The 24096-nt window shown below is 38.2% G+C and overlaps 2 protein-coding genes and 1 non-coding gene across 5 annotated transcripts; 1 reads left to right on the forward strand and 2 right to left on the reverse strand.

Moving 5' to 3' along the window:
* Nucleotides 1-7238: 7238 nt before the first annotated feature.
* Nucleotides 7239-12125, reverse strand: LOC109991986 (uncharacterized). Its single transcript, XR_010666521.1, has 3 exons — nt 11984-12125; nt 8524-10207; nt 7239-7299 (listed from the first exon to the last, which is right to left on the reverse strand). It is a non-coding gene; the product is annotated as an uncharacterized protein (transcript).
* On the forward strand, nt 9983-17166 carry LOC109991938 (vascular cell adhesion protein 1-like). The gene is made up of 7 exons (XM_065955753.1): nt 9983-10207; nt 11984-12199; nt 12666-12747; nt 13525-13663; nt 13746-14075; nt 14937-15164; nt 15425-17166. Exons 1-7 carry the CDS (start codon nt 10158-10160, stop codon nt 15493-15495), a joined length of 1116 nt encoding a protein of 371 aa, XP_065811825.1. The 5' UTR covers nt 9983-10157; the 3' UTR covers nt 15496-17166.
* On the reverse strand, nt 16259-23207 carry LOC109991994 (ubinuclein-1-like). 3 transcript variants are annotated; one of them, XM_065955742.1, is made up of 14 exons: nt 22690-23207; nt 22057-22161; nt 21700-21798; nt 21161-21295; nt 20908-20999; nt 20216-20795; nt 20029-20099; nt 19515-19644; nt 19293-19414; nt 18446-18568; nt 18195-18326; nt 18016-18066; nt 17326-17912; nt 16259-16701 (listed from the first exon to the last, which is right to left on the reverse strand). In XM_065955742.1, the coding sequence occupies exons 1-13, from the start codon at nt 22909-22911 to the stop codon at nt 17342-17344; spliced, it is 2433 nt and encodes an 810-aa protein (XP_065811814.1). In that variant the 5' UTR covers nt 22912-23207; the 3' UTR covers nt 16259-16701; nt 17326-17341. The 3 variants fall into 3 exon arrangements, with proteins under 3 accessions (XP_065811814.1, XP_065811810.1, XP_065811820.1); XM_065955738.1 differs by having other exon boundaries at nt 19293-19417; nt 22690-23206; XM_065955748.1 differs by lacking the exon at nt 18016-18066 and having other exon boundaries at nt 17326-17762; nt 19293-19417.
* Nucleotides 23208-24096: the final 889 nt, after the last annotated feature.

Here is a 24096-nt window from a genome sequence, read left to right on the forward strand (position 1 = left end):
TCAGAAGTTATCTACACGAAGAGTTCATAATAACATGCTTTTATTCTGGGGGAAAAAAACAACCTATCGTTAACTTCCACGGTCCTGTCTTCACCTTGTGCTACCTGGCCTAGATTGGTGACGCGCTTGATTTCTGGTAGTGAGCTTCCGGCTGGAAGTGTTCACGTGATTGACCCTGACCCTCCACGTCGGATGAAATCTCCAGGTTGCGATGTATCCACCAGAGATATGAATGATGTTGACAATTTTTAACACGTGGAGTATTGCCTGTCAAACACAAATGTTTTATCAAGTTGTGTTACTACATGTTTTTAGCTTCATCTATGCTTTTACTAAAGCAGTAAGGAAGTTATATTGTGCTAACCACGCTAACTTCATTAATTTTAGCAAACAGCAGTAATCTAACAACTAATCTACATCCTTTAGTTGCCTGCGATATTAGCTTTTCAGATGTTAAAGAACTGTATGATATTTACTACTATTAAAAATGTATTTCCAATTTCCAAAAGTTTTGAATACAGTTTACTGTTTAACATAAATTATAATTATTATAAGAAATACCCCTTTGGTATAGGGACTACTATTGAGTTAAGAACCATGAACAGATTTTTATTTATTTAATGAGTGGTGACAATCTTTCAACATCACTGCAGGATCACTTGTTTGTCTTTATGTTCATTTATTATATGAGCGCTGGTGCCTTGGATGTTGAGTGCCACAATAAGACTTCCAGCAAGGTGGGAGGAGGAGGAGGAGGAGGAGGAAGCTGGGTTTTGTGCTGCTGCTGATTGTCCTGACAATGAAAAAAGGAAACAAACCTTTTCCCATTAATGAATAAAAAAAAAAAAAAAAATCAGAATTCATCTTAGAATATTATCTTTGACCCACAAATCAGCCTGAGAGGAACAATGTTATATTTGTAAAATGTATCTAAAAACATACACCCACCTGCATGTGTTCTCTTCAACTTCTCTGCTGCTTCCTGCTTTCTTACAGTGCAGACGCTTTTCTTCTTGCTCTCTGCTTTGCTTATATTCTTTTGCTGATATCTTCTTTTTTCTAAACCTAATTTAATCGACAGCCGGTCCTGGACATTTCCAAATCCTCAGGACTGTATTTTTTTGATAGATACAGGAGGTCTTTACTACGGTGTCCGGCAGGGGTCAAACGCTCTGCAACTGATGAAACGACATACATTTAGAAAAATGCTGCACAGCATATATAGAAATGCTGCACATTCAAACTATTCAAAAGCAAATGCAAACTACCACAACAAATGCAAAGACACAAACGCGCTGCAAAAGAAACAAACGCGCTGCAAATAGGCAAACAACTGCATAAGCATCAAAAGCGCTGCAAGTACAGAAACGAAACTTAAGTAAAAAAACACACAACCAGAAATGTCCTATTAAAAAAGAACAATCTAGACAAGTCAATAATGAACAATTACAGGCCGATATCAAATGTTCCTTTTTTAAGTAAAATAATCGAAAAAGCAGTTTTTTAAACAGTTAAATAACTTCTTGACACTGAGCGACTGTTTCGATGTCTTCCAGTCAGGTTTTAGACAAAATCACAGCACTGAGACAGCTCTGGTTAAAGTGTTTAATGACATCCGTTTAAACACAGACAGTGGCAGAACCTCAGTCTTAGTTTTACTTGATCTCAGTGCTGCGTTCAACACAGTTGACCACAATATATTACCCGACCGACTGGAAAACTTGGTGGGAGTTTCTGGCACAGCACTAAACTGGTTTGAATCCTACTTAAAGGACAATGACTTCTTTGTGTCTATAGGTAACTTCAAATCTGAGCAAACAAAAATTACTTGTGGAGTTCCCCAAGGTTTAATGTCTACATGCTCCCACTAGGTCAGATTAAAAACAATAAAATAAGTTATCATAACTACACAGACAACACACAAATATATATTACAATGTTGCCAGGCAACCATGGTCCCATAAAAGCACTGGGTAAATGCATAGAGCAAATCAATGAGTGGATGTGCAAAACTTTTCTCCAGCTAAACAAAGACAAAACTGAGGTTGTTGTTTTTGGAGCAAAGGAGGAGTGACTAAGAGTCAGCAATCAGCTTCAGTCAGTAAGACTCAAAACCACAGACCAGGCAAGAAATCTGGGCGTAGTGATGGACTCAGACCTCAATTTTAAAAGCCACATTAAGACAATTACAAAATCAGCCTACTATCATCTGAAGAACATATCAAGAATTAGAGGATTTATGTCCCAGCAGGACCCGGAAAAACTTGTCCATGCTTTTATCTTCAGTCGTCTTGATTACTGTAACAGTGTCTTTACAGGTCTGCCTAAAAAAATCAGTCAGACAACTGCAGCTGATCCAGAACGCTGCTGCTAGAGTCCTCACCGAAACCAAGAAAATGGATCACATCAGTCCAGTTCTGAGGTCTTTACACTGACTCCCAGTCTGTCAGAGAATAGACGTTAAAATCCTGGTGCTGGTTTATAAAGCGCTTAATGGTTTAGGGCCAAAATACATTAGTGACCTCCTGATTAATTACGAACCATCCAGACCGCTCAGGTCGTCTGGGACAGGTCTGCTCTCTGTCCCCAGAGTCAGAACCAAACACGGAGAAGCAGCGTTCAGTTTCTATGCTCCCTATATCTGGAACAAACTCCCAGAAAACTGCAGGTGTGCTGAAACTCTTAAAATCGAGGTTAAAGACACACCTGTTTACAGCTGCCTTTCATTAAACAATTTGAATAAGATTTTAAACTTTAACTCTGCACTGTAACTTTTAACTCTTTTTATGTTTTTACTTTATTTGTTTCAATTAATTTCATTTGAGTTATTTTTATTTGAACATATTTTCAGATTTAATAATTTCAGTGATTTTTTTAATTTTCTATTTTAATGTTTCTTTTCTTTCCTCTGTCATGATGCTTTTGATGTCTTGTGTGAAGCACTTTGAATTGCCTTGTTGTTGAAATGTGCTATATAAATAAACTTGCCTTGCCTTGCCTAGCAGTGTTGTGGTTCATCCGTCTCAAGATTTCAACAGTCAGGTCCAAGGCGGATTCCTCACTGTAACTCTCAATCATCCTACTGACGGTGTCCTGCCGGTCTGCATTCTCCAGATAGCCCTTAAGAATGGCCAGACATCCACTGAGCACCGGCTCAATGAGGTTCCAATGAAACCCCTTGAACTCATCAGCACCGAGCTCATCTAGAGTATCTAAGATCAGAGGAGGAACCTGCATTTCTGATCACAAGAGAGTGAAAATAAGCAAAAATAAGCAATTCAAAATACATTTCATTAATGTTGGGCAACTTTAGCTGAAAATGCAATGCAAATGCATTAAAAGGTTACGTTGTTTTAACCTTATTCCTTAAACGTATTCTTGTCAAATAAAATAATTATGGCACAAAACAAAACGTTAAGGGTGAAGAGCACAAACTTTAATATAACATTTTAAAATGTATGTATGCAATATGTAGCCTATTAGGTTTCTGTCCTTTTTCTGCCATTGCCTTTATTTGTGGTTGTAGTTTATCACTTTATCTCTACCTGAAGGGAAGGAAAAACAACAACAAAAAAAGTCAATATGTTGTTACATGTAGAAATATGTGCATATCCGTTTAAAATAGTTCCTTTGCAGCCTTGTAAGATTTTGTGTAAGAAATAATTGGCATATTAGCAGGGAAATCAATCTTTAAAAAAAAAAAAAATTAAATCAATGTCTGATTGTAGATGTTAAAAAGAAAACTAAACATCTCTGAAGAAGCATGGGGAAAATACTGTGAGTTTCAGTGGAAGATGACAAGTTCGATCTCATGGAGAACATTCGGTTGGAAGAGTCTAATTAGATACTTTATTACACTTGTTCAGAAATCTCATTATATAGACTCTTCTAGCTGCTGGAGGAACTGTGGTTCACAGGAAGCAAATCACTACCATCTGTTTTGAGCCTGTCCCTAAAATACACAGCACCAGAAGTGCAAGATCCACAGAGAATTAACAGATGTTTCCCTTAAATGGGACCAACTCTTCGTCGGTAACCTGCATTTGTCCACAAAACTAAATACTTATTTGGAATCTTGAGCATTGCTGCCAGAAAGGCAATAACAAAGAAATGGCTCCAGCCAGTTACTCCATCGGTGAAAGAATGGTATGATGTAGTTTATGAAATATATATAACGGAACGGATCACTTTTTCTCTGAAGCTTCTGAAAAAGAAATTTCAGGACCTCTGGATTAAATGGGTGTTCTATATCTCCCCTAAACTCCCTTCTTTTGTTTAATCTGATTTTACTTTAGTTATAAAACCCTGTATGCTTCATTTTTGTATTTGTTGTGGAAAATCACCCCATGTTTTACAATTTGTCTTTTTATTTGATTTGTTCGGTTCTATCTTTATAATCTATTTATTACTATTATTATTATTTTTTCTATTTGATTTATTTTGTTCTGTATAAATTTACAAAAATGGGGAATCACTCTATTGTCTAACCATAAATGAACAATATATACAAATGTCTGTGAATGTGTGATTCGAAATAAATAAAAATAAATAAAAACTTGTGTACCGCAACAAAATGCAAGAGGCTACAATTATAATAAATGATGGAAACAATCGTGAAAATCACCACAGAAAAAACATCTCAATGACATGTCAACATCTCACTTGTTATGAGTTGACGCTATACAAATAAAAATTGATTGATTGATTGATTGATTGATTGATGTCACGATAACCATGTTTTATGATGTTTAAGCATCTTTGAGTATAAACTCTTTTTTCCAATACAAGTAAATGTCTCACCGTAGCCGCTGCAGTGATGAGACAGACAGGTGAAGTCGATCTACTGAAGCAGCAGCATTGTGAGGTGATAAAACTACTTTTAGTTTCTAACTGCTGCACTGGAAATGAAATGATTGCAGACCACAAGAACACGTATATGTTCATTTTTACAAAGAACTTTCATGCTTAAGAGCTTTTTTTTCAGTTTCACTTTTAAAAACATGTACACTTACCACAACGAGAAATTCCCCCCCAAAAAATTACATGTTCACAGGACAACATCTTTCTTTGAAAAAAAAAAAATCAAGTTTCAACAGGCTGTTTATGGAGATATTATGGCTGCAAAACTGGTTGTGAAGATAAATAGCTCTGCATATGCGTGAATAGATCCACAAATGTGTACACCGATCTGATCTGCAAATGTGACAGCCACATTTACAAATGTGTCTAAATACACATTTACAAATCGTTTTCCATAATTGACATCATCAGTATGTTTGTGTGCTATTTAAGTCTCATGAGTCTCGTTTTTTTAGCCAGAGTTGTAAATATTTATATGAGAAGTTGGATACACTTCACTTTCCTTTGAGAAAGGTCCCCATGGTAGAAACTTGCCAGTGGAAATTAACCACAACCCAAATCATACCGTGCTTTATCATTCTTTTCATTCTAAAATAGACCCATATCTTAATCAAATGAATATCATGCTGTACTGAACATTAAATAAATGTTTAACACCATTACACCATCACTCTTGTGAAAATGCTTTTTGACATAATTAAAACATGAAGGTACAATCTCGATTTTTAAACTTAAGTCGTCCCCTGCTGGCTTTAAAAAATAATTCAGGGTTAAGACACTTTCACTTCACTTTTCAGACCCACAAGCTTCGTCCATTTTTTATTTAAGGATATATAGGAGTCGATGAAAAATACATTTTTTTTTTAAATTTTTTCAACCGCTTCAGTGGTAGAGTCATAATAGAGTTATTGCTTGTTCTCTTTCACATTGCCAGGACTCACTGGGACACTTTTTGACATGACACCACTGTTAATACTTGCAAAAGCATTAAGGTTTGTTATAAATCATTTATTAGACCTCAATGCAGCTTAATAATGACAAAGGAAAAGGGTTTTTCAGTTAAAACATTTAATTGTAGGGTAATACTTACAATTAATGTCAGCCAAATCTTTAGAAAAAAATGCAATTTACCCTCAAAATATCAAAATTTGACATGGTTTTATTTATCTGATATTTATAGTCAATGTTTCTGTTTTAGAGCCGTGGAGTATTGGAGCGATGACTGTACTTCCATTTGTTGCTGAAATTGACGCAGTACCAGGAGCCACAGCATCAGAGGAGGAGGTGGAGGTGGAGGGTGTAGTTGTTTTTCCCTCTGTAAAATGAAAAAATACAGCTTTAGAAATTAAATCAAAATGACATTTTAAAAACATAACAAAACTGTTAAGTAACGGATTTTGGTTGCTTTAAATTATAAACATCGACATCACCTGAATACAAGCGCTCTAGGTTTCCTGCTGCTTCGTTGTTGTTCATCTTCCTCAGGATCTCCACTGTGAGCCTCACAGCAGGCTCCTCCTCGTGGTGCTTTGTCATTATGCTCACAGTGTCTGTCCGTGATGCCTTCTCCACATAGGACTTTGGAATTGGTTTCCAGTTTTCTGAGATCTTCAAGGAGAGGTACCACTTTAGTTTTTTGAAGTCATCTTCGACTAGGTCTTCCAGAGTGGCCAAGAGCAGCTCTGTGGCCAGCATGTCTGCTCACTGATCTGTTAAAAGAGGGGAGATTAGTTTTAAACTTTTTAATTATGGATGGAGGTCAATCAATGGATGGATGTACTTTAAAGATTCTAAAATGGGAAGTTATTTTTGTTTCAACAGCAGGTTATCCCAAGATTCAGGATGTTTATTGTCACTCTGAATGTGGATAAAAATGTGTGAAATACTTTTTTCAAGTTTACTCAAGTTTAATACAGGGCTGTATTGCAATTGTGCATTGAGTGTTTTATTCATTTATAAAGTCTTATGTCTGGAGGGAAGAAGCTGCTCCTCGGTCTGCTGTTGTGTGCTTTATGAGTCCTGTACCGCCAACCTGACGGCAGCAGGGAGAACAAGGCTGTTGGAGGCCTTGATGCAGCTCCTACAAGCTCACCTCAAACCCAGTCATGTACAGGGCCATGTGCCTCAGGAGGCTCTCTTTGGTGCCTCGGTAGAAGTCCCTGAGGATTTGGCGTCCCAGTCCACATTTATTCATGCATCTGAGGCAGTACAGGCTTTTCTGGGCTTTTGACAACCACGGCATGATTAGCCCTGTCTTGTCCTTGTAAATGTTCACTCCCAGATATTTAATCCAACTGTAATCCACAACAACTTCCTTGGTCTTAAACACTTGGGGGGCTATGGGGTTGAGGACTATGGGGAACCGGTCATTAAGAATGCTCACCTTCTGATGTTTAGGGATGGGTGGATTGTATGGGTTTGAAACAGAAGGGGAAAGTCCTGAGGGAGAGAGACAGGTTCTGAGATTTTGGTGAATACACCTGCCAGCTGAAGGGCAGAGACTGTCAGGATATGGCCCGGGAATTCTGTCAGGACCATTGACCTATAGAGTAATTCGCATAAACAACTGGCGGACATTAGCCTCAGTGTTGGAGAGTGATTGGTTGACCTTGTCTGCAGTGGTGGTGGGGTGATGATGATTACTATGGTTATTGAGTAATGTGCATCTTACATGTAAAAGATGAGACTAGTGAGTTGATATTAAAGTTTCTTAGGTAAATAGGAGATTACAAAATAACTCACACCAGTCAAATCTGCCTTTGTGGAAAAATGGCTTTCTTCTGTGAAATTGCTGGGAAACCAAAGTTCATCAATGAAATTCAACAAAGAAAATTATCCGTCTAATTTACTGGACTATCATCTCGTCTATACCATCTTCAGAAGAGAGGGCCCCCCCAACTGATTTTTGCCTCGGGCCCCACCATACTTTAGAATCGCCACTGTGCTTAATTGATACTGATACCTTAGTGACAATAGTAGTAATCAATGCACTTTTCCTATAAAAGGCAATACTTAACGGACTGGTTTGCATTTTTCTATAACAACCATCATCTCCTGGCACAGACAATCAGCACGTGTCACTCCCCTCTGCTGCCAGTCATAAAAATCTAGTTCACATTCTTTCTCAACCTCCACTCCATTCTTCTTATGGCTTAAGTAGAAGAACTCGTCCGACATGAATTATTATATATCATGAGTTCATATTTTACAAATGATAGTTTATAAGTACGACGAGAAAAACCCTGTCAGATTTTTTTTTTTAATCTGGTGGTGCTCCAGCCCCAGCAGTTTTAAGGGCATGATGCGCCTGATCAGGATAGCCTAATGTGCTCTAAATTTATAAAGAGTTCCTTGAATCTACAGAGGCTAAATCCAAAAAGCAAATAAAGAAGCAGGATTTTCATCATCGGGCTATCATCCTGCTATGATGAACTCAAATATGATAATGAAGAATGACTTAGGCTACATGAAGTAAACTGACAGCTTCCATTAATTTAGAAACTCAACAGAAAGAACACAGGAAACTGTTACGTCATTATTACAACTCTCTCTTTAACTGTAGGCTAACTTTAATAACCTCATGAACGAGGTGTGGAGGGAGCGCTGCAGCAGTCGGCGCCACAGCAAATCTTTTAAATGTTTAAAAATTAAAGAAAGACTTACCGTGTCAGCAGTAGGATCTGAAAATGTCGATGTTGCAACTTCCAGTTTCAGCGGTTGTTTGCCCGCAACGATCAGTGCGCGATTTGCACAGATGAGTGGGTGAGAGAAGAAACAAAACATAGACCATACAAGTTCAAATAATGTGAGTCACTTAAACGGGTTAGGTGATATTTGAGTAGGCCTAACCTAGACAAATATAATGATAATGACTCGAGGAGAGAGAGAGAGAGAGAGAGAGAGAGAGAGAGAGAGAAAGAGAGAGAGAGAGGGAGAGAGAGAGGGAGAGAGAATAAATTGCAGTCAGTTCATTTCTTAGGAAATGAAACTAACACATTTTGGCCACCTGAGGGCAGCACAAAAAGCGTTTAACACACCACTGGCGTCCCCCCATTAAGTAGTTCGACAAATGTGATGACAAAAGTGTTTTTTTTACACACAGAGTAGCAATGAAGTGAAATAGGTACACAAAGTCGAGTTTTTCGCCTCCTGATTAAAATAAGTCAGATATTCTCTCTCCTTTATCTCTGTGGACTATCAGTCCATGCATATACTGTATGCATATTTTCTGCATTTATATAAATAAATTCAATAAGAAATTACAATGACTATGACTTAATTATTCAAATTAACAAATATGTAATGTGCTACACAAGCATGTAGGCCTACAACAATATAAAAGTATAGGCTATATTTATTGTAAAAATGTACATTTTTAATTAGCCTAAATTTGTACAAACCTGCTTCATTTATTTATATAGCAGGATTTTAATGAACAATAACTTGAGAACGTATTACCCCATGTGTGGATAATGTTTTATCTTGTGCCTTTACTGAGAAAACCATTGGGCCAAACTTGCTAAAATGACAAGTTTTAACATATCATTTAATAATCCCAAATACCTACAGGTACTATTAAGGTGCATGCATACCCAACACGCTTAACAGATGAGGTATGTATCTTTAGATTGCGATGCCAGAGGAAAAAAGCACCCAACAGCTGCTAATAGTTCATATTGTTTTGAGCGAAATTCCTTTTTAACTAGGCCTATACATTTTAGTGGCAGCACTTATAAATAATTTGTTTTTAATTTTAAAAGTTGAAAGCTGTAGATGGTCACTAAACTAGAAAAAAACAAGGATCACAGGACTCACTGACTACTGACCTTTCGCCCTAACCTCTGGGGTGATGAAGTCCTTTGAGATAACACGTCCTCTTTCTGCTACTGTTTTGTTCTCTCCTTAGCTCTTCAACAGTCCATCTGTGTGTACATGTAGTTGCTTAGACACACATACACTAGTGTGTAGTTGCCATACACACTAGTTCTTGCAGTCTGTGCTGCAGCTCTACGCTGTTATATTCTTGACCCTCCCTTCCTTCCTCTCTTGATATACCAGCAGAGAACGCCCAGGGTGGAATTCAGAGGCCAAAGCAAAGGAATGGCTCGATCATTAGCTTTAGACACACACAAAAGCAGCACAAACATACTGTAAACACCCACAGTTCCATAAAAACCTGAAGTACATCGTGTTTTCTCAGAAGAATCAGGACGCTTCACTGCCAGCATCACAGAGCTGACTGGACCTTGTGTTTGACAGAGACATCATATCAGCGGAGCAAAGGAAACTGATGAAGGATGAGTGCATCTAGGTGGCCAATCACACCTCTGCTTCTCTACCTGTTCAGCTCAGGTGAGTGAAACGACAGCTGGATGAGTGCTATGGTATACAGCAGATACAATGAGATGAAAGTGGAAACAATCAGGGTAGGGCAGATTAATGAGTTATAGTAATTTAGAAAAGATAACTTTTTGGCTTGTGAACTAAAAGGATAAAACTCAAAATCTCCAAATGATGAAAAAGCTTAGATTGTACAGAGTTTGTGTTTTTTTTGTGTGGATGTCAGAACTATCAAGAGAAAATAAGGAAAACAATTTAATTTAAGATACCCTTTGAAGAGGCTCACCTCACAAATTAGGGATCAGGTAAACAATAGGAAAACATAAAGAAGTTTTGTCAGAAGTACGTGTACAGTGTGAGTTTTTTAGTGGTGCAAAGTGACTTAGTACATTCTCTAAAGCAGCACAATTTAAAATATTTTACTTTTTTTTTTTTTTTTTTTTTTTATTTCTGTTGCTTTAGACATTACAGATCCGCTACTTTCCAGACTGAATGTGGGGATTTTCTTCCTCCATTTCGCTGACAGCTACGTCTATGAATAGATTTGTTTCATACCAAACTAGGAAATATAAAAATGAATGGTATAAACTGTATGAATGTAAAATCCCATGAAATAAGATCAATTGCTGAAATTCCCCATAAGAAAAATCTTAAAAAGTATAAATTACAACATCAGTATAATTAATAAAAGATCATAACACATAGGCATCTCTATATTGGTCCACTCTGCTCAATTACAACTTTTGTTTTTTTAATTTAGCATGTTTTGGTTAATTGTACTACTAATTTTTTCAGACCTTTACTTAATATTTTAAATGCACACAAATGAAGTTGTTCTTGCATCCCTGAATAAAAGTGAATCATGGAAATATGGCATTCAATCATACCACATTCATTTTGATATACAGAGGGCGCAGTCTACTGCAACCAAATGATTATCTTATTAACTTATTTTGCTCATTGGCATATGAGAAACCTAACTTTAAACTTTGATAGACCATTCTGTCGACACACCCACCCTCACACAGCGGTGGGCTACTGTGGGTGAGATCATCTGATAGGCAGGAGAACAAGCCCAGGACTCGTTGGAACAATGGTCATAGAAAAGAAGAGTGAGTTCTTTGACTTGGGCAGGGTGTCCTTTCCTTCCTCAGAGGAACACACTGGGTGTATTCAGTGGGCTACAAAACAATGGTTCTCAATAGATCAGCTTAAATGACTATTATTTTACGAGATGGCAAAATTCAATTGACCTTTGCCTGCATTATGTAAAAACAGAGATGACTCATGAGTTCATACAAATAGAGAGACACATTATGTGATTTCTGGATTAACAGTAAAGACTGCAGATACTCGCGTGAATTTTGCTGCTTAATTTGTAGGATTATGAACAGTGAGCGTGTTGTTAAAGCCTGTTATATCCTGCATATCAGCACTTTTGCTTTGTTAGATAAAATAGCACAACCTCATGTAATATTGCCTATAGGTCAGCTTCAATTGTACAGTGAAGTCCTTATTAAATATTACTACAAAAACAAAGCACTAGTATTTCTCCAAATTGTATCACTTGTGTACTTTATTTAATTTCCTACTTTTGTGAGCTGCTATAACAAATGAAGTTCCCCTTTTGGGGTGATCTTAACTTTACTCATAGAAAATATCTGTTTGATGCATTACAGTGAAACTCTTCACTTTTTTTTTTTTTTACACATAACTTACACACTTAAAGTATATGGCTAAGTGTGTATTTTTTTTTCTCCCACTCTCTGACCACCCCTGTGACCTCAGCTACTTCATCCCCGGTTTCCATTTCCACATCTGCTCCACCTCTTCCATCACAAATTTCACCTCCCTCTCCCCTTTCAACCATGCTCCCATCTCTACTGTCTCCTTCTCTTAGTGTCACTCCACCCATCCCTTCCCTCTCCAGAAACAATGCAGAGTTGACAGAAAAAGACTGGTGCTCTTTGACAATTTCACCCTCAACCTTGGTGGTCAGGTATGTCAGGAATAGCTGGTGATTATTTCAATGACTTAATGTTATATTTTTACCAAATGACACATATTTATCTCATGTCTTCCTCCTTTATAGTAATTGAGAAACAGACTCCTCAGGAGTGCAGACGATTCACTCAGGAATCTGTTGAGGTGTCTTGTATGAACCAAAGTTATGATATAAAGTGCTCTTGTCTATCGTGTAGCACTGGGCAGAGTGTTTTGAAGATACTCCTTTTGTTAAAAGGCTGATGTTGATATCATGGTTTGACTTTCTTTCAGCACCTGCAAAAGATTTGAATTTAACTTTGCCCCATTTGTCCCCTATAAGAGTTAAGAAAACTTAAAATAAGTTTTGTACTAGAATCATAATTTTTTATTTTTCTTACCTCTGACTTGTTTTCCACTTTTTCTGCTTTTCTTTAACTGAATTACTGAATACTTGTGTTGAGTAAACTCTCCTGTTACAGGTTTGGGGATCCAGTCACAGCCAACTGCTCCCTGCTGGGTGCAAGGATGGGTTTTCTGTTTCTGGGTTGGACAGTCCCAATGGTAGGGGAATCAGCAGTCCCTTTAAGTATGGCTTGCATACCCTATAGGTTAAAGAGGAACTTAACACCCCATTGTCTTGACACTCCATCCATACCCTCTCATTTCTAAACAAGATCACAAAACACTTTAGCTCCTTCCTTAACAGCAGCAACGAACTATCAATCTATCAAGAGCAATCTACTTCTCTCCAGCAGATTACTATGGCCTTCTTCATCAGGACAATGGTGCTGACTTGAATCTGAAATGTGTCTCTACCTCTCCCAGTGTGTACTGCCTGGTCATGGCCTCTAGAAGCAAACAGCATTACATCATCTGCATGAATTTGAGATGTTATCTTGAGCTCACCATGACGTACAAGAATCATTTCATGTCCATGGTATTCCTCTTGAATCCAAGGCTTACTATGAGCTTGAAATGTATTCTTATCCCCGGTCATCATATCCAGATGTTGTGTCGAGGTCCCTTGAGGTCTTCACTGATGCATTAAGAACCCTTTAGCATCTGGATGACACACAGTAGGCTTTCAGACAACTCAGCTCTCATCTGAGGTTGTCAAATATCAGTGAGGGTGTGGTATCTAATAATTCAGCAGACTTGCTATGTTGGGAGTTATCTGAAAGTCTGGTGTGTCTAATTATGATATTATGCATTATGCATCTGAGATACAGGGAGTCATTCAAAGCGTCTGTATTTAGAGACTTTTAGCCCATTCTCTTTTGTAGACACCTGTAATCAAAGTCCTCAGAGCATTGTTATCTAAAATGTTTTCCCTTCTAGAAAGCTCCTGAATCAACTCATCATCATTTTCTAGTCTGGAGTGTGGACAAGATGACCGAATGGGGCATCAAGCCTACGTGTTGGGTTGCATCTGATCAGACAGGACAGTGCGAATTAAAGCTCCCTCTGGTAGTCTTTAGTAAGTGTTTTTTTTCCTTCTTAAATGTTAAAAAATGCACCAAACTTTACGAAGTGTGAAATTCAATGATCTGTCTCTACAGAACCTCCGGATAACGTATCCATCAGCTTTGTTAACCACACCGGGCCGATGCTCGAGGGTTGTCAATATACTCTGCAGTGTATAGTACAGGATGTCGCTCCCATTGAAAAACTTACTGTGACCTTCTACAAAGGAGAGACAAAACTGGCTCCATTACAATCCATCAACACAAATACAACTCCAGTGACTGAGATCTTCACATTGAAGATCACTCCCACTAAAGAAGATGATGGAGTCCTTTACTGGTGTGAGGCCATGCTAGAACTGGGACCTGCAGGACCTCGGCATCCTCCAGTGGTGAGGTCACAAAAGCTCACTGCCACGGTCCTCTGTGAGTGAAATTTGAAAACATTTGGATTTCAAAGTCTTGTATGAAACAACATTTTATAATTTTCAGAAAGCAGGGCTTCTGTATCCTCCTCCCATTGATTAAGAAAATTCATTATGCTTTGTAGAGCTGCATGAAGCTGATGTTCATAGCTTGCTGGCCATTTAAAATCTTATTGGCCATACCTCTAACAGTCTTAAGAATTGGGCTGTGTTTTAATTTAGCATCCTTCAAAGGATCTAGCCTTCACGGCTTGCATTGACTGCTCAGTCCAAACTGAAATGACAAGAGTCTGGTCTATTGAGGCTTTGCATCACCCACCCTTTTCCCCCCATTTCTAATTATCGCCTATATCGACTAGGAACCTTGACAGCCGCACTTGAGAATTAGCTAGCTATTGGTTTAGAATATTAGCTAGCTATTCAATTGTGATGACCAGAACCAGTTACATACATTTAAAAGTACATTACTTTACTGCTTGAAAGTATGTTAGCTCTTGGGATGTTCTTGGCCACACCAGGTGGATCCTTCGTTGGCCAGATAAAGGATGACGCATTTGAAGGAGCATTTCAAATTGGACAGCCTTTGACACGCCACTGTGATGTAATCAGTCTTCAAATGCACCCTTTGAAGCATGCAGCCCCTTAAATGGGATATGGAGAAAAATGTGCAGTTTCTGAACAAGGTCTTTGAATAGTAATAAATATTAATTTTGAGAAAATGTAATGAAATTTCCAAATTTGACATCAAATATGCACCCTAAATACTTAATTTCCAGATCTTATATCTTTTCATTATCCAAATCCTTCACACGGATTCTCTAACTCTCTTCTCTTCTTCACTCTGACTTTCCCTTTGTCTCAGACGGGCCACAGATTATTTGTCCGACAAAACTTCAGGTGAGACAAGGAGAGCGCCTCAGCTGCGAGGTGAAGGGAAACCCTAAACCATCAGTCACCTGGTTCAGAGACGGGCAGGTGTTTGCCTTGCCCAATCACTCAAGCAGACAGCATGATGGGCATTACACAGTCTCTGCAAAAGGACTAGGACAGAAAAACTTTACAGTAGAGGTGGAGGTCATACCTGATAGTGGTAAGTTATTAACAATATTTTAATGAACAAATATAATTCAGTGAGAGACTCAGATTAGATTTAGACACAAATGTTTTAATATTGAAAAAGAGTTACTAATGTTTAGACTTTTAATTAAGTTCTCATTTCTGAATTGATAAGACATCTTGTTTTGTTATTTTTTGATAAGGTCATGGATGTTCAAAAGACTAAATCAGTACAGAAATAAACTAATATAATGCTAATCTGTTTGGGTTTGATTTGTCTTTTCCTCTTTCCAGGAACTGCTAAGAGCTGTAACAGACTTTTCCTATTGGCCATCCTGCTTCTTCAGACAATTATCTGGCAGTAACACCTAAAAGAACCCGACATGATGCATCTTCTCATGCTGTATTGATTTAAGGTTCCTGCAGTGAAAATTGTTTCTCTTCTCTTGATCAAATGAATCTTTATTTTTCTTTTGGTGTGTATAGTCCTTGATTTTTTAACACAAAACACTAAAAGCAGATAAATATCCCTTTGTAGATCTTGAGCTTCTGCCTGCAGGAACATCTCATGTTATTTGACTGAACTGTCCATTTATTCTTCACAACAGCTGCTGTACAACTTTAAAATAATTGTTTTGTAAATATTAATGATCAACAATCGGTTATATTTCTGTAAGCATAGCGTTCTTCTCTCTTTCCTGTTTCTTTTAAGAGGATGTTTGGACTGTTGAACCCTCTGCAAAACAATCTTAGTCTCTCTCCGCTGTACTGTAGATGCGTTTACATTTTTTTTAGTTTGAAGAAAAGTTCTGCGAGTTTACTTTAGAACCAGGTCCTCTTTCACTAAAGGTTAGGTTATGTCTGCTGTAAATTCAAGTGCTGAACTATATCATCTCTCAAAGCAGTACTTTCTTGCGTTAAACTGAACTGCCATGCTTGCACAAATATCAAATAAAGTCCAAATGAAACATAGTAAAACATTTCTGAAACAATTATGCCTTAGTTTCAGAGAATAAAAGGTAGATCAAATCTTTTTTAATACCCTTTGGTTGTGCATAACCTTTAAAAGAAAACAACAACGTTGGATGTAGAGCATCATGTAAAGACAGTTGAGCTCAAAACAATGGCTACACAACAAGCTCTTTATTATTTATTAATTATGTAAATCATAAACACTTCAAACCCTGCCATTTGAAAACAGCCATTTTGACAAGTACATTATATAAGATGTTGAGTTTCTGAACTGGGTTAAGGTTTGGTAGGCTGTTAGTGTATTCCTATGCTCATAAGTTAAAGGGCCATTTCTCTTTTCATGGGTCAACACAACTGGTGTTTCTTCCATCTCAGATGACCAATTCATCCAAAAACAATGACAATGACAAAAAACATATGACAACACATTCAGCGGAGACCACTGCTTGTGGTTAAAGACAAAACATTAAGATTTGTATTATCTCATCAACTATTACTGGATATTCAAAGTAAATAAATTAACTGTCAACATTGTTATCATCCCAGTGTGTTAGAATCCCATCAGCTGCGCAGTCGATGTTAAAGAAACAGATCTCCATCTGGAAAGAAAAAAAATGGCAACAAGATTTCTAACCAATGTAAGAAATATAAGAATTACAACTTATGTGTTTTTTTTGCAATGAGATTGTGGCGTTTGAAATATGCACATCTTTTAATGGGTATGTACAGACTTAAAATAAGATGCCTTTTGTTACATTATAGAAAATCTAGGTTTTTGCCTTATCCATGGTTGTACCTAAAAGTCACTAATTATTAAGATTGACTGGGGCGCAGATGGCTTAGCAGTTAGTACCCTATGTACGGAGGCTATGGTCCTCAAAGCTGGTGGCCCGGGTTCAAGTCTGTGGCTCCTTTCCTGCATGTCATTCCCCCCTAGGCTGACTTTCCTATGGCTGTATTATTAGATTAGAATCCCAAATTTTGAGAACATTACTAAACACAAGAAAAACAAATAAAAAATAAAATGAAACTTTTTTTTAATAAAATGTAATAATTGCTGTCAATGAGGCACTTTTGATAAATTCTTGCTTGCAATGGAAGTTAAATAATTAAGACAACTCCTATGACACCACACTGGTTCACTACATTTCTTTTTGATTTGATGGAGAAATGTCTAGCTTCAAAACAGTTCAGTGTGTTTAGAAAAAGATACATCAACTTACTGGGTATAAGCTTGGATTAGAGTTCATTGTTGTCGGAATCATCAGAGATGATCAGAACCTCACCAGCATCCACGTACCGGCTGAGGTCTCCCATCTGCAGCTTCTGGGGCATAACAACGGGGCTGGGGTGGGGAGGCGGAGGAGGAAGAGGAGGCGTCTTGGTGTCAAACTGAAGGCTCCAGTGTCCACCTGAATTCTTGTATTTTGCAACAGCTGCTGCCAGGAGCTCCTGGGACACAGACAGAGGCTGCTCCCGAGCCAATGCCTGATCAGCCAGGAGATCCAGTAGTGATGGAGTCGGAGTAGATGTGGGGATGACCGGGGTTCCTTCTGACTCTGTAGGTGTAGAGGAGCCGGAATCCACTGCCACCACTTCTTCTGTCTTAGCCTCCAAATTTTTCAAGGCAGAAACTACCTTCTTCACACCACCCAGTGATCTAAAAGTGGAGATATTGGGGTTCACTATGAAGACAATGTCTGGTTCGTCGGGGAGTGTTCCTCGGAGAATGCTGCAGCTATCAGATGTGGAAGGAGGTTTACAGATAGACTGCTGCTGCTGCTTCTTCTGAGGCTTCGCCCTCTTTACTCTGTGCACATGGAGTGAAATTGTAATAAGATATGTAATTAACTCTGTTGAAGCATTAGGAAATTAATTCTTAATAACAGAAGTAAAGGTAGAGCTTTACGCACGGTAATGACATAGAGAGGCCTAAAATCTTCCTGCTCTCCTTTATCAGCACCCTAGAGACACATATGGAGATGTCTCATGTAGAATCAGGTAAAACAGTACTTCTAAAAAGTAAATACAGTGTAGATACATATTTTCCCCTCATAAATGAGGGTATTTTTTTGCACTATTTGCAAGATACCTGGATTGCATCCATCCTTTTGGCCAAAGTGGTTTCACCTCACTGTCTAACATGGTCTTAAGGTACTCCTCCATCTCCTGGCTCCCTTTGTATCCCCCCATTTTCACCCTTAGCACATGATAGAAGCACTCCCTGTATGAGAGAAAATTTAATTATTTTCACACACTTTTTTTTTTGAAACAGGTACATTTATTTCCTCTTTGAATTGGGATACCAATTTGTATAATCAGGTGCTACTTGTAAAAGCTCACCTGATCTCTTCACTCCATTTGAACAACTTCTTTGGACCTCCTCTTTTCCCACTTTTCTCCTCTACATTGTCCTCTGGTCCAACATTCACCTTCTGTTTGCCATCTTTCTCCTCTTCTGCTGCCCTGACATGAATAAGCAGCTCATGATGAGAAAAAGGGAAATATACATGCAGTGAACCAGAACCCTCCTCGAAAAAGACAAGGACAGTTTGTGTCTTCAATGAAAAAAGGCAAAAAAAATAACAGTTTCTGATGACAGATGTTGTGTCAACAAAAAGTTACAGTAGAAGATTTGATTATTTGAGTGAGTGTTCCTTTATGAACCGACTCCACCAGAGGAACAAACAGATGGAGTAACATAGTCCATGTTCGATGCAACTGTGATCCTCTGTTGGTTCATTTTACCCACATGTTTGGATTTGGAATTGACAGTCAGAAAATGATGTTTAGAGATGTCTTGCTTAAACTCAAACAGAACAAAGAATAAACTTGATATTTAAATCAAATTATTTTGGGGAAAAGCGACTGAGTCAGCAGGATTTGTCAGTTGCAGGTGTAACACAAGATTCAAAAAGGATATTGTTTAGAGTCCTGTCCTCACAATGCTGTTATTTTCATTTAGCAAAACAACAACAATATAGACCAAGGGCGAGGTCTCTGCAGATACAGACACCACTACACTTCTACTGCTTCATGAGGGATGACTTAAGAGGGATTGTTTTACTTTGAGTCTACACATTGTTCCTTAGGTAAATCTCACTTATTCAGCCATTAAGTAATACGATAACACACTACTTTAACAACACCACTTAAAACCTTGAAAAAAAAATAAAAATGATTAACTCACTTTGAAGCCTTGACTTGTTCATATGCTTGGCAGTTTTCGAAGAAACATGCAATCTGCTCGGGCATAGCTTTGCCGATCGCCTCCTTTAGTTTGTGCACAGGGTCCTGCACATCAGGTGGTTTCTTCTTGTTCGAGTGAGTAACAAGAAGTTAGTCACTTTGAAATGTATAACTTGAACAACAAATACTGCCTGTTAGAACTCGAACCATAAAACCCACTCACTGTGTGTGAGAGTAACAGTTTCTTCACACGTTTGAGAAGTGTGTCTCTGCTGCAGGGCAGGAAGGATGACAGGAGTGTGTACACTTTAGAGCGGAGCTGGCCACCATGTTCCCGACACTGCAGCTCAATACTGGAACAAGACAGCAAGGGAGCTTAACTACATCTTCATGCTGTGGTTAAAATCCCCACAAAAACCAGTAACAGAGCTCTACGATTAAAAGCCAGCTTTAAACTCAAGTTTGTTGTGCCTCAAGTATTCACACAATTCATTCACGTAAAATTGAAAAAAGTGTTAACTGAAAAATTCCACACAATACCTTTTATAAGTAACTGACCAAAATCAGAACAACAAATGCTTGTTTGAAAGTGCAATATGCAACATTCTAGACCAGCCATGTGAAGTATAAATGGGTATACAGAGGTCTTCCTGTGCCTTACTGGCTTGAGACAATAGGTATTGAAATTCAAAAAAAGTCTTGAATATTTGCTTTTTCTGTGTTGTTGGATAACTCACTCGAGCAGGACTGAGTTGATTTCTGGAGTGAAGAACTTGAGTTTTGACTCCCCCTCAGAGCTCTTTGCAGCCTGAAAAAGACTGTACATGTTATCATAGCACTCATCTTGCTCTCTTCCACTTCTCACAAAGGACATCTTAAAGTAGCTTGCACACAACCACACACTCTTTAGAAAAGCAACCTTACCACCATCAGTTTTTGAATGCTGTCTTCCAGTCCCACAGGGAGTCCCTCTGGCATCTGGACACACTGAGCTGAGATGGAACTGGTATGTGACGGAAGCAGGATTTGTTCTGAATGAGGCTGAGAGTTCGTCTTTGTATGAGATTGGCCTTCACTTTGAGCAGCATCAGACTGAGTGGGGTTGTCAACTTTTGGTTGGTAAAGTTGCGTCTCCGTTGCAGATTGAGGAAACGCTTTCGCTGATGAAGAGTCATCGCTGACTTCTAGTAAAGAGTCCAGATCAATGTCAAAATCCACTGTGTTTGCTGCCTGGATCAGAGTGTGGTCATTGGTCGATCCAATTAAACTGAGAAGGGGGTCAGTCAGTCCAGAACCTCCACCTCCCCCTGCATCTGCCGGACATGGAGGGATTGTGGGTGCTCCCATGATGAAGACTGCCCTCTGATTTACTTTCCCCATCTTCTGACGTTCCTTCTCCTTCTCCCTTTGAAACTTTTTCAACATGCTGGTGACGCTTAAAGTGCCAGCTGCCTTTTTCTTCTTTTTCTTCATCTCATCTTGTAGTCCAGTTTCAGACAAAGTGCTACAAGGTTAGCACATCACACTAGTCAGAATTATTTTGCTAATCAAATTTCTTCACATCAGTGTCAAACTGGCTCTAAACATGAGATGAAATTGCTTTATGTCAGACTAACCTTGTCATCAGATCCACATCGTTTTGAATTTCTCCATCTTCTCTGCACGCCTTCTTCTTTGGTCTGTCTTTATCAACATTTAGTTTACGTTTCTAAAAATGTGTATTTGAAAGTGTTAAGTCTTTTCATATACAGTTTAAAAGTCTAAAATGCTCAAAACATTCAAAAAACAAGAGGGGAAGATTTCCTCTTGATCTCATATCTGTTTTCTGAGATTGTTTAAAACATCCATAGCAACACCTGGTGCTCTTACTTTTGAGGTGTCAGATGTGATCTCACCCATGGTGAGGTCTTCAGTGTCAGAAGCTTGGCGGAACTGCAGCATGCCAGAATTTATATAAAAACCTCCAAATTTAGTTGTGATGGATGCTGGCACAAATTCATCATACTGCAGAAATGGGACAAAATACTTTTGATTACTTGTTTTAAAAAAGATTATATCAGCTTGAAAAAAACAGGTTGAAATAGATTGGTTAAACAATATACAAAACGAGGAACAAATCCACAAAAAAACCAACCCCCTTCCCGAACAGAGGGACCTTTGTCAGACCCCCTCTGTTCGGAATAACATTCTGATTTTTGAGACTACTTGAACACAGTAGCAAAGAGTCCCTGCTCGCTCGAACATAGACGATATCTGGTCAGTGGTGAGTGAAACAAAACATTTCTAATTAAAAGGAGTAGAATTAAAGGCCTGGTTAGATCATCAAAGATGGTGCAACATATCTTCAAAAAAAACATGACATGAAAACAATTTTGTGGAAATCTAAATGTGCGATTAAACTGACTCACAGCCTCAGAGTTGTCAATGAAAGAATCCTCGTCATCATAACCATATCCAATATCAATCAAGTCCTGAATGCGGTCCTTCTTTTGCTTAGGTTCGTTGCCCTGCAGAGATTTTGAAAAAAATGATGTATTGTTCAAAATGTATGACTTTTTTCCAGCATGACCATTTGAATTGAAAGAATGTGGTCACCAAAAAAAAAGATCAGTTCAAATCAAAGATATCTTAAAATTGTCCAAATGGTGGGGGACGGTTTTCAATTCAATGTCTATATAAAGAATCTCTCGCCTTTTAACCATATGGATAATGGCAAACACTTTAAGGGTAATTCAGTTTTGGAAAACAGAAAGTTAAACACTCACATATTTTTCCTCCAGCTTCCTTGCAATAGCAGCCACCTCATCGATTTCCCTCTTATCTGCCTCTTCAAATCTGCTCAGAGGGACTTCATCTTTTGTGCGGTTGATCTAAATAAAGAGACATTAGTGTAACGAAAACAAACACACCTCTTTGACCAATAGTCAAACATTTACTTCAAATATCTACCCTCAACTTTCAGAATGGTGCTTAATGGAGGTGGAGAAGTACAATCTAAACCTGATGATTAACTGTGTGTCTAAGTAAAAAAAAAAAAAAAAAAAAGGCTTAACCCTAAAATAACCTTAGTCATCTAGTTATATTTGAAGTTCGGCCTAAAATATAGGCTTGCTAAATAGCATATAAAAAAATCAAACATTATTGTACTGTGGTATTATATGGATGCCTAGGAGAAAGTGTGTAACATTTTTACAGCTGGAAAGGTGTTAAACAATCAAGGAGAGAAACAATGACTGTACAGTTTTGAGCATTTTATTACAAGCAGGCCAAAGTGTTTTTTTTTTTGTTTTTCTTTACTTGTTTGTTTGTTTTTGAAGCTATTTACAATACAACCGGATTAGGATTGATGTGTGGGCTATTAAAACAAAAGGTAAACTATGTTTAGGTTTAAATCTCACCTTATTCTCAACGAGCTGGCTGAAGCTGAACTCGGGAAAACTCCGCTCATCAGGTTCAAATAATTTGAGCACCAGTCGGACTGTGTCGGTGCCTGAGCGGTTTTCTTTCTCATGCTGAACACCTGAGGGGGACTTTAATGCCGGGGTCTGCTTTACAGGCGACGAAGGTAAACCCACATTACAGCACAACGTCGTCAACTGAATCCTTCGAGATTGAGCCATGGTAACTGTCAACGCAGGCAGAAAGTCAGGTTTGCTCTGCACACGTCGAAGAAGGATTTAATTAAGAAGAAACAAACGCAGGTGCGCTCTAGTAGGCATGTCTGCCAACGATCCCAGCCTGCAGCCAATCCCCATAATCCTTATCTTTAAGATTTTCACTTAACAAAATATCATCCGTTTTAAACGAACGTTAATTGGGCATAGCCTATAGGCCTACAATCAAAATAAAATCCAAGTAAAAAAGAAAAGAAAAAGAATGCTGCCTAATTTAGTTTTGCTTTAAAATGACAGCGAACAGTCAAAGGCCCAACTAGTAGCCTAAGCACAAGAACCCATCGGTCTGATGATCAGTGGTAACTAAACTTTCCTAAATATTAACAAGAACGTAAAGCGAACCAAAATCCCTTTTTCATTGGTCCTTGCAGCAACTTCCTGGTGTGCGCTGGTTGCCTGGCAACACAGCCCAGCGCTGGATTAGGCTAGTTTTAAAAAGGTGAGTTAACGTTTTTAACACATATGTACGGATTTAAATTTAGGAAATATTTTTTTATTTAACGCAAGAGTTTTACATAATGCTAGTAAGAATGCTGTTACCTCTAAAATAGAGCCCGATGTATTTTGTGGTCATTGCTAACCTGACCACTTGTTTAGCGTTGTTTCGCTTTACAAACTGAGAGCGACAGCTTGGCTAGCTGCCTCTATCGCTAACTCTTTTCGGGAGAAAATCTTTATTAGGAAGTTACTCATTAAACAAGACGTCAACATTATTTTGGTTTTGGGTCCTACATTTTATCCTTGTGCTTTAACCTTGAACGCTTAGTAATTTGTATGCACTTTTTTAAATATATTTTGGCATTGCACCGGCAGTGTGTGAAAAAGGCTGTCCGACTGCCTATCTGAAACGCTAGAGAAACTATTGAACCACCCTTCATCAGGGTGGTGATGCGTCTGAAGCTCTGCTAAATATACAGTGTATAACACAGAATGTATTAGCCTAGTTACTATTGGTCTGATGATTGGCAGCTGTGCAAACTTAAAGAGTCTCCATAGGTTAAATGCAAAGGTACCTAGGCCTCTTGTGACTATATTTTATTTAACTTACATTTTATCTTGTTTTTCAAAAGAAATTAATTAGTTTAATGAAACACCATCAAATGGCACTGTTAGTTTTCTGGATATCTGCCT

The sequence above is a fragment of the Labrus bergylta genome, chromosome 1, assembly GCF_963930695.1.
Source record: "Labrus bergylta chromosome 1, fLabBer1.1, whole genome shotgun sequence".
NCBI lineage: Eukaryota > Metazoa > Chordata > Actinopteri > Labriformes > Labridae > Labrus > Labrus bergylta.

Bases quoted from the DNA above. Each gene is read 5' to 3' on its own strand.
- LOC109991938 (XM_065955753.1), top strand. From the start codon at position 10,158: ATGAGTGCATCTAGGTGGCCAATCACACCTCTGCTTCTCTACCTGTTC. The intron at 12,200-12,665 runs GTATGTCAGGAA...CTCCTGTTACAG, and splicing joins CCCTCAACCTTGGTGGTCAG to GTTTGGGGATCCAGTCACAG. The intron at 12,748-13,524 runs GTAGGGGAATCA...TTTCCCTTCTAG, and splicing joins TGGGTTGGACAGTCCCAATG to AAAGCTCCTGAATCAACTCA.
- LOC109991994 (XM_065955738.1), bottom strand. From the start codon at position 22,911: ATGGCTCAATCTCGAAGGATTCAGTTGACGACGTTGTGCTGTAATGTG. The intron at 18,569-19,292 runs GTGAGTTAATCA...TATTCATGTCAG, and splicing joins GAACAAGTCAAGGCTTCAAA to GGCAGCAGAAGAGGAGAAAG. The intron at 18,327-18,445 runs GTGAGCTTTTAC...TCTCTCATACAG, and splicing joins AAATGGAGTGAAGAGATCAG to GGAGTGCTTCTATCATGTGC.